Source organism: Phodopus roborovskii, unplaced genomic scaffold, assembly GCF_943737965.1.
Source record: "Phodopus roborovskii unplaced genomic scaffold, PHOROB, whole genome shotgun sequence".
Classification (NCBI taxonomy): Eukaryota; Metazoa; Chordata; class Mammalia; order Rodentia; family Cricetidae; genus Phodopus; species Phodopus roborovskii.
In genome coordinates this window covers 20991525-21009962 of record NW_026126485.1, presented here as the reverse complement: position 1 = coordinate 21009962, position 18438 = coordinate 20991525, and the positions used below count along the sequence as shown (strand labels likewise).

At 40.7% G+C, this 18438-nt stretch overlaps 1 protein-coding gene across 1 annotated transcript in view; it reads right to left on the bottom strand.

The window, feature by feature from the left end:
* Window positions 1–18438, bottom strand: part of Lonp2 (lon peptidase 2, peroxisomal) — an 83269-nt gene that overhangs the window by 28863 nt on the left and 35968 nt on the right. The window contains exons 8-11 of the mRNA XM_051195048.1: window positions 17643–17784; window positions 8159–8309; window positions 6480–6606; window positions 1998–2131 (exon numbers count right to left, since the gene is read on the bottom strand). Of these exons, the coding sequence (XP_051051005.1) occupies window positions 1998–2131; window positions 6480–6606; window positions 8159–8309; window positions 17643–17784 (554 nt within the window). The remainder of the gene's footprint in view (window positions 1–1997; window positions 2132–6479; window positions 6607–8158; window positions 8310–17642; window positions 17785–18438) is intronic.

Here is an 18438-nt window from a genome sequence, read left to right as displayed (position 1 = left end):
CAGTAGCTGATGGAAGCAGAAGCAGACACCCACAGGTAAACACTGAGCTGAACTCCTAGAACCCAGTTGCAGAGAGTGAAAAGTGATGAGCAAAGGAGTCAAGACCAGGCTGGAGAAACCCATAGAAACTGCTGACCTGAGCAAGGGGAAGCTCATGGACTCCAGTCGATAGCTGGGAAACCAGCATAGGACTGACCCAGATTCCCTGAATGTGGTGTTAGTTGGGATGACTGAGCAGTCTATGGAGCCTCTACTAATGGATCTGTATTTATCTCTAGTATATGAATGGACTTTGGGAGCCCATTCCACACAGAGGGACACTCAGCCTAGACACATGGGGAAGGGCCTAGGCCCTGTTCCCCTGGGGAGCAGAAAGGGCATGGGATAGGGGTTGGTGGGGGGAACATGGGAGGACGGGAGGGTGCGGGAACTGGGATTGATATGTAAAACAAACTTAATTTCAAATTTAAATTAAAAAATTATAAAAAAGAAAAAGAAAGAAAGAAATGTGTTTCACTCTTAATTTTGGAGACTGGAAAATCTAAGGGCAAAGAACTATGCCAAGGAAGGTCTATGTGCAACATGGCAGAAAGAATCACATGACAGGAGAACTCCTGAGAGACAGAGCTGAAGGAAACCCAAACTCATCCTTTCACCGGGAGCCTACTACTGTGAAATGTAACATATACTTCCTCAAGAGTAATCCTGTCATAAGAGAAGAGCCCTCATGACTTAATCAAGGAACAACTCAAGGCTTGTGGATCCTAGGCAAGCACACCACCACTGAGCTACAGCCCTAGCTCCTCATCATCTCTTAAAAGTTCCCACCTTGGAACACCTGTTGCATTGAAGGTTGAGTTTCCAACATATGAAATTGGGAGACACGAACCACACAAAGGACAACAGAAGTCTTCTGTCCTTGCATACCGTAACTATAGTTCTCCGATTTAGCAAAGGTGGAGGTTTAGTTTATTCTCAAGAAAAAAAAAAAAACCAGTGAGGTTTCAGGCAAAGTGGGAGCAGGTGAGGTCACACAGAACCAAGAAGGTCAAAGGAGCACATCCTCTTCCGTGTACTGAGACAGCATCTGGTTTACTATGACTACCACAAAGTGCAGTTACTCTCTCGTGGTCACCTAACTGCATTCTGGAAAGAGTTTTGGAAATAGTAGAAATCTGTTTCCTGTGGAGCAATTTTCATTTTCTTACTACTTCATGTTACAAAAACAAATTTTGGCAAATTATATAACAACATGCTGTGATGAACTGAAGCATAAGCTCCTTAAAGTTCAGGGGCAAGATGGGCGCACATTTTAACTGGGAAGCAAAGGAAACATATGCATTTGGATAACTAAAGTAGTACAACTCTCCTTACATCATCACCTGCAGGATTACTGGAGCAAAGTTTACATTACATTCAATTGTGTACCTATAAAAGAAGCGGTGTGAGGAAAACGCACGAATCTCTTCTAGTGTACATGTATGTGCTGGCTTATGTTTTAAAAAATGTAATACCATCATCATATCCTCAGCAGCATTTTTAAGACAGGATCATGCTATGTAGACCAGGATGGCTTTGAACATCTGTCAGTCTCAGCAGTGTTGGGATTATAGGTGTGTGTCATCACATGTGGCTTCTAACAACTTTATTATAAAGAATTTAACAATTGCCTGCACCAGTCTGAGAAAGAGAACAGGAAACCATATGTAAAGTGTACACTATAGCAATCTGGAAAAGGTTACCATATCATTAAAGTAGTAACATTGAAAAATATTGAAGAGTTAACTCTTTGCTATTTGCAAACAAAACAAAACAAAACAAAAGAACAAACGACAACAACAAAAAACAAAACATCTTGAGAAACGCATCAAACCTTATGTTATCCCATCCTCACTTGGACACGATTGTTTCTAGGACGATCCTTGCTCCATACTCAACTGATAGTACCATTTACCATTAGCTGACAGACTGAGAATACCAAAAAAAAGGCCACAAACCTTCTCCATCAGCCACGTCAGAACGGTCCAGCTTGGCTTCCTTATGCTGTCCTTCTGCAACTTTCACTGCAACGGCCCGGCAAATGGCTCCAAACTTTCTGTCCAGAGAACGGACTCCTGCCTCTCTGGTATATCTGTTCCAAATAAAAACATTTTACTTTTAGATAAACACCACCTGTAAACAAATAAAAGAGAAACAACCACTTTACTAAATAATGTAGATTTGAAAGTTAATTTAAAAAATACTAACTTCTCTACACATGACACATTTCATTAAAATTAGTGCTTTTTAACTATTAAGGTATCTTTCCAGCCACAGCTATTTCCTTTACATACATTCTCTTAAACTGTTACCTTTTATTTAAAAGCACACCGCTGGCTCTGTAATTTCACACACCTAAAGTGAACCTGGCAGTACATTACACACCACTTATTTCTTGGTGTATATTAAGTAGCTTACTGATTACAACTTGTCAGTGTAACTTGGTTCTGAATGTACTCTTCTGGAACTACAGCTAAAGGGATCAAAGAAACTGGTCAGAGCTTGGTGACACCTGCAATCACAGCACTTGGAATGTAAGAGTAGATGGACTTAAAGAGTCATCCTGATGGGCTGGAGGCCAGCTTGGGCTAATTGGTATACTGTCATAAACAAATAAACAACAACAACAACAAAAAAACAAACAGACCTCTAAAACCTGTGACAGAGATAAAACCATAACAAAAAAACTTCCAAATCATACACCAAGGAAAGGCTAATGAACTGAATAAATAGTTCTCTCTTAATAATAATAAAGACCTTAAAAGTGGGTGGCCTTTCTCTTTCTCTTCCGGTCCCAGGTACTTGCTGCCAGATACCGTTCAGACATGGCCAAGTCCAAGAACCACACCACACACAACCGGTCCCAGAAATGGCACAGAAACCCCGATCACAAAGATACGAATCTCTTAAGGGGCTTGACCCCAAGTTCCTGATGAACATGAGCTTTGCCAAGAAACACAACAAGAAAGGCCTGAAGAAGATGCAGGCAAACAATGTGAAGGCAATGAGTGCACGCGCAGAGGCCATCAAGGCTCTTGTGAAGCCCAAGGTGGTAAAACCCAAGATGCCAAAGGGTCCCGGCTGCAAACTCAGCCGTCTTGCTTTCATCGCTCACCCCAAGCTTGGGAAGAAGATTAGAAAACTACACGGCCAAGGGTCATAGGCTCTGCCAACCAAAGCCCAAGGTTCAAACCAAGGCAGAGGCCTCGGCTCCATCTAAGGCCCAGGCTGCAGCTCGAGCTCAGGTTCCCAAAGGCGCCAAGGCCCCATAAAAAAGGTTTCTGCCACTGTGAAGACAGATGGACTGGTGTGACACATTTACACACTATCTGCTGATGACCTGTGCTCTATGCTGTTTTTACAAATAAACTTGAGGCAAGATCTGTAAAAAAAAAAAAAAAAGACTTAAAAAGTGTTCAACATTCTCAGCCATCAGGAAATGCAAATGAAAACTGCAGACAGACTTTATCTCAGCCAATTAGAATAGCTGTCATTAAGAAACAACAGATGCCAGTGAGGATGTAGGGATGCTGATGAGAAAGTAAACTGTCAGTGTATTCCAGAGGTTCTCGACCTTCCTACTGCTGCAACCCTTTAATACAGTTCCTCATGTTGCCGTGATCCCCAACCATAAAATTATTTCACTGCTACTTCCTAACTGTAATCTTGCTACTGTTATGAAATGTAATGTAAATATCTACTATGCAGAAAGGGTCATTTGATCCCCCTCCCCCAAGGGGTCATGGCCCACATGTTGAGAAGCACTGCTGTAGTGGTCCCTTGTAAAACCCAAACTGGAATTACCAGATGATCCAGCTATACTACTCCTGGGTGGACACTCACAGGTCTGTAAGTCAGCATGCCACAGATATGCTTACACAATCCATATTGACTGCTGAGGTCTGTAAGTCAGCATGCCACAGATATGCTTACACAATCCATATTGACTGCTGTACTGCTAACAGTAGCCAAAACATGAAAACAGCCTAGGTGTCCATCAACAGACAGAATAAGAAAACGTGGTACACAGACACAGCAGAATTCTACTAAGTGGAAAAAAGAATTAAATTATGACACTTGCAGGAAAACTGATGCACCTGGAAATCACTCAAGTTAAATGAAATAAACCATACTCAAAAAGAATAACTTGTTTAACAGTAAAAGGGGACAGGGAAAGGGGTTGAGGGCTATGAGAAGGGGAGGGAAATAAGAGGGGAGTACAGAGATATGCCATAGAGGCAGAAGAGGGAGTATGTAAGAGAGGAAGGGACCAAGAGAGTGAGGGAGGACAAAGGGGCAAGCAAGAACAAAGTATAATGACATACATGTATGACAATATCCCAAGAAACTCATTTCTCTGTATCCTAACCAGAAAATTAATTTGAAAAGAATAACTAATGTGCTCCCTCCCCCAATCAGATTAGTAATGGAGCTGGCAGCAGGGCTGCAGGCTCATTCAAAAGACAACTAACCAGAAAGGTGAAGTCTTAAAAGAGAGTCAACAGAAATGACTGTGGGGAGTGGGAGGTAACACTAGAGACTGACCCTAAGGCGTTGTGCGTGTGATGTAAACACGCTCTGATTGATCTTTGCCCTCCACCCTTGAGAAGTGGTTTGAAGAAGAGGTTTGTTTCGTGTGCAGACCTGAAAGTATTTCTTTTTAATTTCAGAAGGGTTGTTAAGTTTTAGAGGAATTATACTTTGGCTTCAGATGTCTCTATAGACAGGAGTATAAATTCATAGGACTGTGACTATGGAAACATACGGCATTTGGGGTTCTCACAAGGAAGTGATGTTCAGTAAGCACCTGAGAACTACAAGGTTCAAATCAACTTGAAACAGGGAGAGGAGGGGACAAAGACACCAGGGGCCATGACTATAGCACACAGCAACAGATGAAAAGGTCTGGCCATGATGCTGTCTCCTGTGTCTGGCAACTAAGTACCTGGAGCTTAGGTGGAGCAGTGTCCACTGTCCTGTCCACCACTGCGCTCTGTTTTTAAGTATTAAAAGCAGTAAGAGTGCAAAAAAGGTCCCTGATGCCTACAGCTTTTATATCTCACGTTTTGAGCTAACAAGTATGTAAGAGGCAGTAACTGGGAACTATAATGAACTCTTCAGGATCAGTCTTAGAAGTAGGCAAGCCAGGTATCTGCTCACTCTCTCCCCCTTTTCAGATGTAGATACTATCATAAAGTTCAAGTGGCTTTCTAGAAGTTCAGAGTGATGTCACTGCTGGAAGACTTGCGGCAGTCACTCAGTTTATTTCTTCTGGCATTATCCACATAGTTTATGTCAAAACAAATTAAGAAAAAGAAACTCTTGGGTCCGACTTAGACCTACTTGCTGCATAAAAGTAAATAGACCTAGAAGAAAGTTGGCACAGATCATAAGGCAGTTAGAGGGGCCATGCATGGAGAGAAATTGCACATTTCTTGAAAACATCAGTTACTAGGAAAGGGCTGCTGGAGTTCTTGGCAGACCCCAGTTGCTGGATGATGCAATCAATCTGTAACAGTGAGCCAGGAAAACTGTTAAGAGGCTATAGCCAATATAAATTTCCAACAGGGTCTATTTTTCATTCAAACCCATGATGTATAAATGAGATGAAGTAATACTCCTCATTTGGGAGGGGGGTTCAGGGGAGAAAGAGAGAGTCTTTCTACATAGCTCTGGCTGTTCTGGAACTCATTCAGTAGGTCAGGCTGGCCTTGAACACAGAGATCCGCCTGCCTCTGCCTCCCAGTGCTGGGATTAAAGGCGTGCGCCACCATGGCAGGCTCTACTCATAACATTTATGTGTCACTTGTCACAGGTTTAAGCCCTTGGTAGCAGATTTGGGAAAGCATATCCTCTTTTGCTCCAGTACTAAGTTTCAACATAAAAAACTCCAAGGATTAGTACTGTCTTTAGTCTCTCAGAGAAGAAAAGAAAAAGATAAACAACTTAAAATGGGTGTCTGAAAGTAGCAGCTTGACTTATTTTTGTTTGCTTGCTTGCTTTTTTGTTCCCCTCCTCCACCAGACAGAGTTTCTCTGTACAACCCTGGAGACTAGACTACAACTGGGCTAGGACTAAGGGATCCAGCTGCCTCTGCCTCTCTACTGGGTTTAAAGGTGAGCCACCACACCTACTTTTGACTCTAGTTTTTAATGTGTATAAAAAAGCATGTCTATATTCTTCATGACTTTGATTCTTAACCTATTAAAGGGATCCCTTAGTTTGCTATTTGTGGCAAAGTAGAAGTTCTGGTTCAATGAAGACTTTTGCAATGAAGACAATTCAACATGGTTTCATACAGAGCTAGCTATCGCTATAGCAATGCTTTCCATTGCTAGAGGAATCCATGCTCTAGGATGCCAGTCACACATTTCTTCAGTGCACATACCTTCAGCAAATTTCTGTCATGGAAGAAAAACCCCATCTCCAAGATGACTAACCTGGTAATGATGGCCAGAGTGGTAAGCTGAGGAATCTGAATCTGTTGAGGAGTCAGGCCATGTTGCTCCAGCTGCTTAGGGATCAGGTGCCTGTGGGCAATCTCTATCTTCTCCTCCTGTGTATATCCTGGAAAAGAAGAGACCTGCTCTGTAATTACCCTCAGGCTTCCACAATGTCACATCTTTTTTGGTTTTTAAGATTTATTTACTCTATGTGTATGAATGTTTTGGCTGTACCATGTTGATGCACTATGATTTCCATAGAAGTTAGAAGAAGGTGTAGGATCCTTTGGAATTGGAGTTACAGTTGGTTGTAAGACACTTTGTGGGTGTTGGGGACCAAACAGATCATCTGTAAGTGCAAGTGCCCAAACTGGTGAGCGTCTCTGGAGCCCGTCACAATTTTTAATGAATCAAACGCAGATTCAGTAGACCTGAGATTTAGAATGGGCTTAAGCGTTACTTCAACTAATACTGTAACCAGAATAAGGAAATTTAAATCAGTTTTGATTTTTACCTTCACATTTTATAAAAGTACACATTACATATCCAAGAGATTATGTTCTTATTGACTAAGAAGTCCCAATGAGCTTAAATTCTGTAAGAAGAAAAATCCTAACTAAACTAATGCACCCTCTATGTCTAATAAACATGGGTTGATAAAGCACTTTCAGATAGAAAGAAGAGGCTTGAAAACATCACACAGGCAAGAGGACAGGACCGGGGTTGTCACAGGAAAAGGCAGCACCAAAGAGCCCAGGTCTGTAGCCACTGTCTTCATCACCTCACTTCAGGACAGTGCAGTTCAAGAACTGGCTGCCTCATGGGTAGCTTCTGGACAACTGAATCTCCTTTCTTTACCTTAGTCTTAGAAATACACAAAAGCAACATTTTACTCCACTATAGTTTAAAGATAAATAAAAGAATCTACAAGGCTTGCAGGTGATTGAGAAATTCAATTAACATTTACCTAGGAGTAAAACTGTATTTAGAATTAAAAATATATTGCAACATTTAAATTTTGAATATATTTAGAGTCTACCCTATTTCCAATGCAGTGAGTTCTCACTGATGTTGGATCTCTTTAAGACAAAATAATTTTGAGTAATTAAATACAGAGAAAAGGTTAGGCTCTGAGTGTACCTAAAAAGACTATTTTTGTACACTGCAGTGAGGAGAAGACATGGCTGAAAAATGCCGACAACTGTGTGACTATCTGACGTAATCACCCGGAAGGAAGAGTACGGTCTGAGAGCACCAGGGGCTTTCACACAAGAGTGAGGCCGAGCCGTCAAGAAAAACAGGAGAGCCTTCAAAACCTCACTGAGAGGTGGGGCTGTATCTGGGACTTAGACATTGGCTCTGTAGAAATTAATCGTTTTCACCTGTCTTTTTGGAATTCTTCAGAGAATAATGATTGAAATAATCATCCCTAAAGGCAGCATTAGAACTGAGTGTGAAGTCCACAGTGACTCTTATCTGTTGTGGTACAAACAAATGAACTCTTGTTATTTGACTCTGGATCTAGAGAAAAGATGGCTTATACCCCTTGTGCAGACCTTCTGAAGATTAAATAGTAACAAATTAACTTTTGGACAAATGAACTCCATAACATGACCAATTTGAAAGGGTATGCTCCAAAGTGTGTGTGTGTGTCTATGTATTTATGAATGAAGTACCTGGAACCTGAATGATCTCCATCCTGTCCAACAAAGCAGGTGGAATAGTAGCAGTAGTGTTGGCAGTAGCTATGAAAAGAACTTGGGAAAGGTCAAAGGCCACATTTAGATAGTGATCTGTGAAGTTATGGTTTTGTTCAGGATCCAACACCTAGGAAAGAACAATTAATATTTAAACAAACTTAGTTACAACACAAAGTTCCACCAATCTAAAACCTTCCCAGTTTATCAGCAAGGTTAACATTTCTGATCAATAGAGTTAGCGGATAAACACAGGGAAAACAAAAATACCCAATTTCCCTACATTCTAAATCCTTAAAAAAAAAAATGTCACTGACGGGAGATGTCATTCTGTAAACATGTTTCTCTTATTGGTTAATGAATAAAGTTCTGTTGGCAAATAGGAAGGCAAGATAGGTGGGACTAGGAGACAAGGAAGATTCTGGGAGATGTGGAGAGATTCAAGATGTATATAGAGACTTGAGGGAAGAGGTCCGGATCCTCTCTCTGGTAAGATAAGACCACATGGAAACATTTAGATTGATAGAAATGGGTTAATATTTAAGAAACACTAGTAACAGGCCAACAGCTTTATAGGAAAAATGGGTGTGGTGGCAAGTATCTTGTAATCCTAGGCTAAGAGGGAAGATCACTGGAGTCTAGGAAAGGAAAAACAGTATAAGGTATTTAGGTGATAAGAGAAAGTTAGTAGTTCTCAATCTTCTATTCAAGAAAAACACTAAGGGAGGTGTAGGTTTCTCAAAGCTCCAGAAATACTAATCAATAACCTAATATAGAAAAGTTACTACTTCTAGTAACTACTCTTCAGACTAAGCCTCAGGGCAAAGTGATGAACACACAAAAGAACAGCATTGCCACAAAACCTCTGCTTTTTAGCCTACTTTAGGGCCAGGGCTATCCCTCCAGCTCAGCTGCATGCTGGCTTTCCTGGCTGATTAGAGCAATCTCTCCCCTTTCTTCCAACTTCACGTCAACCCTATGAACAGAAGTCCTGTCTAACACGGCATGTCTGGGAAGCATGGAAGCAGCTGAGATGTAACAATTTATTCCTTAGAGGGTGAGGTCAGGGTGCAGGGATGTGACCTGTGTGTGTAGAGAGAGGGAGGTATCCACTAAGCAGTATTCTTCAATGTTTTCTGAAAAGAAGTGAACTACATTTTTACAGGCAAGTCAGAAAACATTACCACCATACTGAGGTATGATGGTATAGTTATCCATCTATTATCATTTATAAAAATCTATTCCTTTTAGAGATAAGAACTGAAACATTTACAAAAAGACAATGCCTGGATTTTTCTTTAAAATCTTGAAAATCCTGAATACACAGAAACTATGTAGCATATATAAGATATGAAGCTTAACAAAGAGAACACTGTAAATCCTTTACACAGGTGGGACCACATTTGTTTTAGATCAGTTGTCAGGGTGGAAAATGACCCTTCTACAAAGTACAAGCAGAGACATTGATACTCATTTATCTGAAGATACTGGTAAGACATTGGCTTTCAAAATAATATACAAATTGAAGTGATGGCCTCAGTCAATGGCACACCAAGGATGTTAGAGTGAGCAGAAAGCCAGTGGGCAAAGCTAGTTATGGTGGGCCCACTCACCTGCTTTTATTGTAACTTATGCATCTGGCACATGTGTGCCAAGTTAAGCAATTCTACAAACTAAAACAGATATGCAGAGTAGTTTTAAAAGACAACTGCAAGATACCATTAAAGAAAATAATAGTGTTGGCATTTTTTTCTGAAGTTTTCATGGTAACATTATGAATTGGATGGTTTTTTTTTTCTAAAAATGCATCATATACAGCATACACTGAACTTTTAAGGTTAAAAGAGGTCCTAATGCAATTTGACTGGTATCTTTTCAAGAACAGGATGTCCCTAGCAATGCATATACACAGGAGAAAGACCTTCAAAAGCCTCAAAAGCCCTAGGAGGAATGAAACCTGCCAACATCCAATTTTTTACTTTTAGTCTTCAAAGTTGTCAAGTTTTAGAAGCCAACTACACTAGTATTTTGTGTGGCAGCCTTAACAGATGACCCATCCTTGTTTTATGTAAATGCTTATATGTCCATATATGTGAGGACATAATTTTAACATGCTTTATGAACAGAACACATAGAAGCTAATGGCACAGCTGACAAAGAGGCTTCAAATATGAAAGGACTCAAAACACAGTCCACAGACAAATCTTTGAAAACGTAGTTTGAAGATAAATGTTATCTAAACAGGAGATAAACCACAATAAAAGTGTCAAAAACAAGCACTGAAATCATTTGCAACCCCAGTGGGATGAAGCAGAGCCAGAACTCCAAAAATCTGCTCCTCCATAAAAGCAATGAGTCAGCCTGCCAGCAAAAAGGGCCAAATCAACCTCCTTAGTTAGATGTTTCATTCCAACCTGGAATAACCCAACGGTGCATATTTCAGGAAAACACTGGATCCGGGCAAGTGGTACAATGCTGCAGTATTTAAACTTGTTTTATCTCCACCTCCTTTTCCAAAATTGATAGAATCCTGGGAAACCACCAACTTTGTAACTATTAAAGTGTGGAAACCTGTAGCCTAGCATCCACCATACCTGGAGAATTGTTGGTATTGACCCACATGGCACGTTCTTGGAAAAGCTCTCCACTCTTGACCTAGGAGAACGATCATGCAACCACTTCTATTCCAGCAATCAATGGCAACTGTTTTTTAACACTACAACTTCTTGATGCAATAATACTAGCTAGGCTTAATGTGGCAACCAAAGAAACAATCTACAGGAAGATGGGGACAATCTACAGCATGTGCAAGGCCCTCAATTCTATCCTTGGCATCACACACACGAAACAAAACATTAAAAAGAAAAAATGGGGGGCTAAGATGCTCATTGGTTGTTTTGTTTTTGTTTTGAAAGTCCCAGAATATATATTACTGGGAATCTAGAAAGCCATGACTGGGCCACATATGACCAGAAAAGGCCCAAGACGACCCTGTCTTGCTGCATCCTTTAAACTGACCATTCAGGTGCTTGGCTATAAAGTGGCCCACAGCTATTCATTCCTTTGCACACTGTCAGTCGCCTGTCTTCTCTTCTTGCTGGCTATTTAAGTGGCCCAGGACAAGACTGCTCTTCTATCTCATGGTGTCCTTCTTGCCCATACTTTGTTACCAAAAGCTGAACTTATTTTCTCCTCTGGCGGTATATGAACTTTATGCCTGTCAGTTGAAGGAGATACTCCCCAGTACAGTTTTTCCCAAAGACATCACTGGGAAGAATACAAGGTCAGTTCCCCAGAGACAGATGGTTGGATGGCCAAGGAGGCATACATTGGTTACAGATCAAACAAGAGCCACAGAGTATCTGGCAGTACCAGGATTCTTGCATGGGACACAGTGGAGGGTCAGTGAACTGGGTAGCAGGCCACCCTCAGTACAGAAGTGCCCTACAGAAGGTGTCACACAAACACTTGTATCCAGCTTACTGGAGCTTTGGCAGGACCTTAAATTAATTTAGCTAGAGGATCTAAAAACACTAGCATTCCTAAAATTTAAATCTTTATAAAAAGGACTCTAATAAACACCAAATTGAAGAAATAGTTTAAGTAACATTCTAGGATACTATATGAAGCACTAGAATTGTAGTAAGTTACTAGTTAAGAACAAGTGCTGAGCACACAGAGTCTAATATCTACTAGAACACACTTGCTTTCCTGTTTCCTTTTTCACCATTTTATATGACTTTCTAATTTCTCTTGTATCTTCTTTGGTTCACTGGTTACCCATGTATTTGTAACTTCCTCCAATTCCCATGATTGATTTCTAGTTGCTGTGATGTTTTAGAAGAACACACCATTATTGTGACTTGCTTCATGGTGCAGCATATATTCTATCCTGGAGCAAGTTTCATGTGAGCTAGATAAGATTGTGGATGGATGCTGCTGTTGGCAGACAGTAGGGTGGCTGGGCTTTCTATTCCTTCCAGTGTCTAATTAGTTTCCAGTACCACTGAAAGTGTGGTGGTGAAGCTATCCACCATTATCAGCTTTGTTCCATGTGTCTTGAGGCTCTGGTGTGTATGAGTGAGTGAGTGAGTGAGTGAGTGAGTGAGTGTGTGTGTGTGTGTGTGTGTGTGTGTGTGTGTGTGTGTATGTTGGGGAAGACTGCTATAACTTCCTGGTAGATTTTCCCTGTTAGGAAATACTGCTCTTTACAATCTATTTTGTTTGATGTTAGTCATAGTTACTCTAGCTTTCTTTGTTGCTATTTGCATGTAGATCTTTTTGTGTAGTCCCTCTTTCTGCTGCCTTGTGTTTCTGATTACTTACTTCTTTAACCCTAGTAAAGAACAGTTTTGTTTCCTCCAATCTCCATTATTATTATTAAACATATGTTCATATGCATACTCAATCACACACACACACACACACACACACACACACACACACACGCTTTTTAAACTAGTGAGGAGAAGAAAGTCTTTCTCCTATCTTCACTAATGTAATCCCTTTATTGATGCTTCTGTTTGTAGTTCTGAGCTGCTCACTTTCAATCTGAAATTCTCCTATTGTGTTTCCTGCAGGGTGAGTTTGCTTAAAGTGAATTCTTACTCTTTATTTGGGAATGCCTTTATTTTACCTTCATGTCTGACATATGGTTATAAAAACACATGAAGTTAGGAGGGTGTACGAGGACAGGGCTGGATTTTAGAAGGAAAGAGGGAAGAGTGGGGAGTGAATATGATCCAGATACATTGAATTCATGTTGGAAATTCTCAAAACAATTAATGAAATCATTTTATTTTTGAAAAGAACCATGGTTTCTTAACAAAATTTTCTTTTTGATGCTTGATTTTTTTTAAAAAAAAATGTACAATGACAAATTACACACGTATACATTATGGGATACAAAGTGATACTATGATTTATTAATACAATGTGGAGTAATTAAATCAAGCTCAGTTTTTAAAAATTCATTTTTGGGAGACTTTAGCCACTATTTCTTTAAACAATTGTTCCTTTTTCTTCTGTCCTATAATACATGTATTGATGTGCTTAATGACATCTGACATTTTGCTGACGCCTCATAAGTCTGTAAAATTTAAAAATCAACAAAATGTACCTAGATGCATTTTGTAAAGATAAAGCTCTCTGGTTTAGTTGGAGGGTGGCAGTTTACATCACTCTTGATCTTCTCTCTCCACTTGTTAATGGAACTGCCCATATAACTTCACCTGGGTATTTCTCTTTTCACATGGAACTACTGAAGCCACTGGTAGGTCCCTCCAGAAACAAAAAGAGGGCAGTGTCAGGATTTGAGATGTATATGGGGCCAGCGATTCTTTGACATAGTATGTCTTAGGATGTCAGGAGAGGAAAGGAAGTGTCAGGGATTATTAGTCAGTCATGGGTTCATACAGTAATTCCCCACCTATTGAGATTTTCATGGAAATTCAGTCACTACTGAACTCTAGTAGTGGGAGTGCTAAGTTGGAAATGAAAAAGAACAAACTGCTAGGAAAACAACTAAGAGCTGTTACACAGCCAGCTGTCACATGCTTGTACACATCCAGGTGGCAGTTGTGCACAGTGTAGATAATAAGAAAAAGAAGACAAAAGCAAGAAAAAGTCAGAGCTGGGCAGTTGTGGCACATAACTCTAATCCCAGCACTTGGGAGGCAGAAATAGGTGGATCTCTTGAGTTTGAGGCCAGCCTGGTCTACAAGGTGAGTTCCAGGACAGCCTGGTCTAACACAGAGAAACCCTGTCTTGAAAAACAAAGCAAAACAAAAAGAGAAAGCAACAGGCTAATGAGAACAGTGGGGTTGCTGGCTTTCCTTTCCTTTCCTTTCCTTTCCTTTCCTTTCCTTTCCTTTCCTTTCCTTTCCTTTCCTTTCCTTTCCTTTCCTTTCTTCTTTGTGTGTGTGTGTGTGTGTGTGTGTGTGTGTGTGTGTGTGTGTGTGTGTGTGTAATTTTCAAGGATGCCTTATGAATTGGAAACAAGGACTGTTGGCACTAAATGAAAATTAAGTATTAACAACAAAGGAGCTTGTTCCTCTAAGGTCCTCTAAGTTAGTTTGGTTTGGTTATTCAACACTGTCTTGGTGAAGAGAAAAAAGTTAGAAAAAGCATGCATGCATTATCTTCTGCAGTTCCCTTGTAAGTCACTTCTAGAATTTATACATGTGTCCCTTTACTTATACACATCCCTCCCAACCCCAGAAGTTTATTTTCTTAAGAAAAGAAAACAGTGTTTGTGACACAGTACAGCTGAGAAGAGCATGTTCTATTCTTGTGAGTCTCGGGCACACACACACATAGCTGCTGAAGGCAGTGATACTCTAGACCGTCTTATTTTCTCCCAGTGTTGGTTCTCATGCTCAAGAGGGCCCAAGAGCCTTTTCTGGGGAAAAGGAAATCTGGGAAGAAAGACCTCACTGGGGGCTGGAGCTTACTGCTTACCAGGCAGTGGTGGTGCATGCCTCCACTCCCAGCACTCAGGAGACAACGGCAGGTGGATCTCTGTGAGCAGGAGTTCAGTCTGGTCTACAGAGTGAGTTCCAGGACAGCCAGGGCTACACAGAGAAACACACCCCATCCCAACAAAGAAGATAAAGCTGAAGAAGTTCTCACAGAAAGTAGAACAAAAACTAAAGGGGATTAATACCAGGAAAGAAAGGATACAACAATTAAAGATCTAACATCTCTGGGTGGAGATATAGCTCGGTAGAAAGGGCACTTGCTGCACATGCAGAGGGTCCAGATTCCCTTCCCAGTACCCACAAGGCAGCTCACAACCATCTGTAACTCCAGTTACAGGCATCCAATAACTTCTTTGTGGGCACCAGACACAAACATGGTGTATGAATGTATGTGCCACAAAAACTCATAAACATAGAACAGAAATAAAAATTTGAGCTCTAACAAAAATGAGGAAAAGTTATTGATAAAAGAATTAAAGGAAATCTTCCAAAATGAAGGACAAGAAAAATGCAAAGATTCTTTAAAGAATCAGCAAAAATATTTGGGAAGAGCCCCACAACAGGCAGCTTATCATATGTAATACATATTATATATGATATTATATAATTATATATTATCATATATATTATATATATTACAAAGTTGTACAAGACTGAAATAAAGAGAAGATTCTGAGTTTCGAGGGGGCAAATGTGCTTGTACACACAGATCAGCATTGGAGAAGTCAGGAAAGCTAAATTCACACTCATTCTTCAAAGGAAAGAGATGTTTAACCTCCTCCTAGAATGCTGGGAATGGATGTACTTTACAATCTAGCCATTCTTTGCTGTTGATGGGACAAGCTCTGCTTGTGTCTCTCAGAATTTATACTTATCCCAGACCCTTTCCCCCTAAAACTGTGAGCATTACTTCTAGACCATAAAACTCATCCTGTGAGAGATATCATTTGTGCCCTATAAGAGCCTAAGTGACCTGTATGTGATCTTATGACCAGGCCAAATCCCCCCTCCCACAAGGATTATGTTTACCTCATTCTTCCTATATAGTAGCTCTCAACCTGGGGGAATGAATGATCCTTCCACAGGGGTCACCTAAGACTATGTAAAACACAGGTATTTGCAATTCATAACAGAAGCAAAATTACAGTTTTGAAATAGCAACAAAATAATTTATGGTTGGGGATCATCAGAACACAAAGAACTGTATTCAAGGGTCACAGCATGAGGAAGGTTGAGAACCACTGCCTTAGATTCTTATCTTGAGCATTATCCCTAAGTCAACAAGAACTCCCCTTACAGATGAAGCCATATGTTCTTTGTAAACAGCCTCAATATAAACATATCTTAGGCCTTGTACTCATGGAGCTGAGTCAATTGTTATCTGAAAAAAACGTTTTTCCAGTATTGTGCTATGCTCAAATATAGCAAAAACAAATGAGCTGAGGTCCAACTCTTGAAGCCTCGCCCAACACCAGTTTTCTAAATTGGGCTGACTGAGTTTCATGCTTCCCTCACCCCAACTGTTTTCCCTACTGGCTGTAGTTCTACAAGTTTCCAGAAAGTAAAGCAGGATAGAAACAAAATGACTTCAGACTTCCCAATGGTAACACTAGAAACCAGAAAGTCACTGGGACCAAAAAACAAAAACAAAAACAAAAACAAAACAAAAAACCCAAAACAAACAAACAAAAAATCCTCAAAGAAGTTATTCCCAATTAGAATTCCATTGTCGTCAAATTATCAAGCAAGTCTGAGAAAAACATCAAGATGCTTTAAAATGTACATTTAAAGATACCATCCAGATGCGTTTTCTCCAAAAGCTACTGCTAAATTAACACAGAACGAGGTAAATCAATACAGGACTAGAGAGGTGGGAAATTCAAACCTAGAACACCGAAGTGCCTGACTGTCCTGAGGGCAGAGCACAGACTGTGAAAGTAAAGGGAAGAGCTTCTCAGAACAGTGTAAGCAAAAGGAGACTAGGGAAGAGAGGCCCTGGGCTAACTGCACGGTCAGCTGTGAAGAGCCACAGGATCTATGAGCTGAATTGTCAATAATGAGCTAACCAAAAAGAACAATCTATAAAGGAAGATGGGAGATCAAGAAAGTAAAGGCATGTGGTGATATCTTGCTTGTACAAATAAAGCCTGTCTAAAGATCAGAGAATGGAGCTTGCTACTAGCTAACCACAGAATAGAGGTCTGGAGGTCTGACAGACAGACGGAAAGTGAGATGGCTGGGCGGAGAGAGGACATATGTGGGAAGAAACAGGAATTAGCTCCCTTATTCACCTAGATGCTAAGGAGGTAAGCATCTTGGCTTATCCTTCTGATCTCTCAGCACTTTCCTCTATATCTGACTCTGTGGGTTTTTATTATTTAGATCATTTAAGAACTCCTTTTTACAAAGGCATAATCTCAATTTGCCACGGCAGTCTGCACAGAGGAACGAGCTGTTCTGCAGTTTGAAGCCTCTCTTTTGCCCCCGCTCCTACTTCTGTGTTCAGGATCTTGCTCTATAACCGAGCCTGATGTTGAATTCAGTCTGTTTTCCTTAGCCTCCTGAAGAGCTAGAATTACAGGCCTGTACCACTGTGCCCGGCTACATCAAGCAATGCAGAAAATGGAGAAAACTAACAAAGCCTTTTAGCGGTCAAAGCACAGGTGTAAGTAGGATGGGTCCAGGGAAAGGGGATTTCAGACCGTCTTTCTGTAATAAACTTACTACTTAAGTCTGTGAACAATAAGCTAATGTCTAAAATTGTGTTTTACTTCATAAAAATGAAAGAGAAAGACATCAAAAGATAAAGGAATTAGTGATTTCTATATAGATGCTAACCAGCTCCAGACTTCAGTCTGTCCTCTACTGTTTTTTTTTTTTTTTAAATAAGCAACTGCACACCAATATGTATGTAACTTGAGTATGGCCTATGCTCATTCATTCATACGCAAGTGTGATTTCATAGGGAATTTTCTAGACCTTACCTCAAGCAGAGCTGCTGCAGGATCACCCTGTAGGCTTTTTCCAAGCTTGTCAACTTCATCCAACAGGAACACTGGATTGTTAACTCCAACAGTCTTTAAGCCATTGATGATGCGACCAGGCATACTGCCCACATAGGTGCGCCTGGAGAGAGCAGCAATGAGGGTCAAGAGGCAAAGGGCAACACCACTGACAAGTGAGACCTTGGGACTGGGAAGTCCTTAGTTCTCATCAGCACACAGAAAGAAAGCTATGTACACAAAAGCATTACGGCATGTCAAAAAGATGCTAAATTCAAGTCTAATTTTCTGATGGATTTTAATTGTGAGTTGCCCATGACATTGGAAGAACTATTAGTTACATACATAGTTCTAGTTAAGAGAAGGAGAGAGAGAGAGGGAGGGAGGGAGGGAGGGAGGGAGGGAGAGAGCATGAGAGAGAGGGGCAAATCTCTAGTTTTAAAAAACAATCCGAGGTAAACAGTACATCTATCTATCAAGACTCCATGACCATGGCCTACTCCTGCCCCACATGCACTAAATGGCATGACTCAGTCCAGTCTGGTATTACTGGGTGAAAATGTCCGGGGCTGTGTTGTCACATCTGAATCAGATTTGTTATGTAACTACAGCAGATATAAGCATGTCCACCCAACGTAAGAGGCGCCTTTCCCCAGAGGGGGCCAGCGTTCTGCAGCACTCTGCCTCCACCAGGCAGAGCAGACCCTGCTTCTGGAAGGGCTTCAAGGGCAGCCTGCCTGGAAGGAAATGAGCAGCAGCAGTTAGGTCATACCCACAC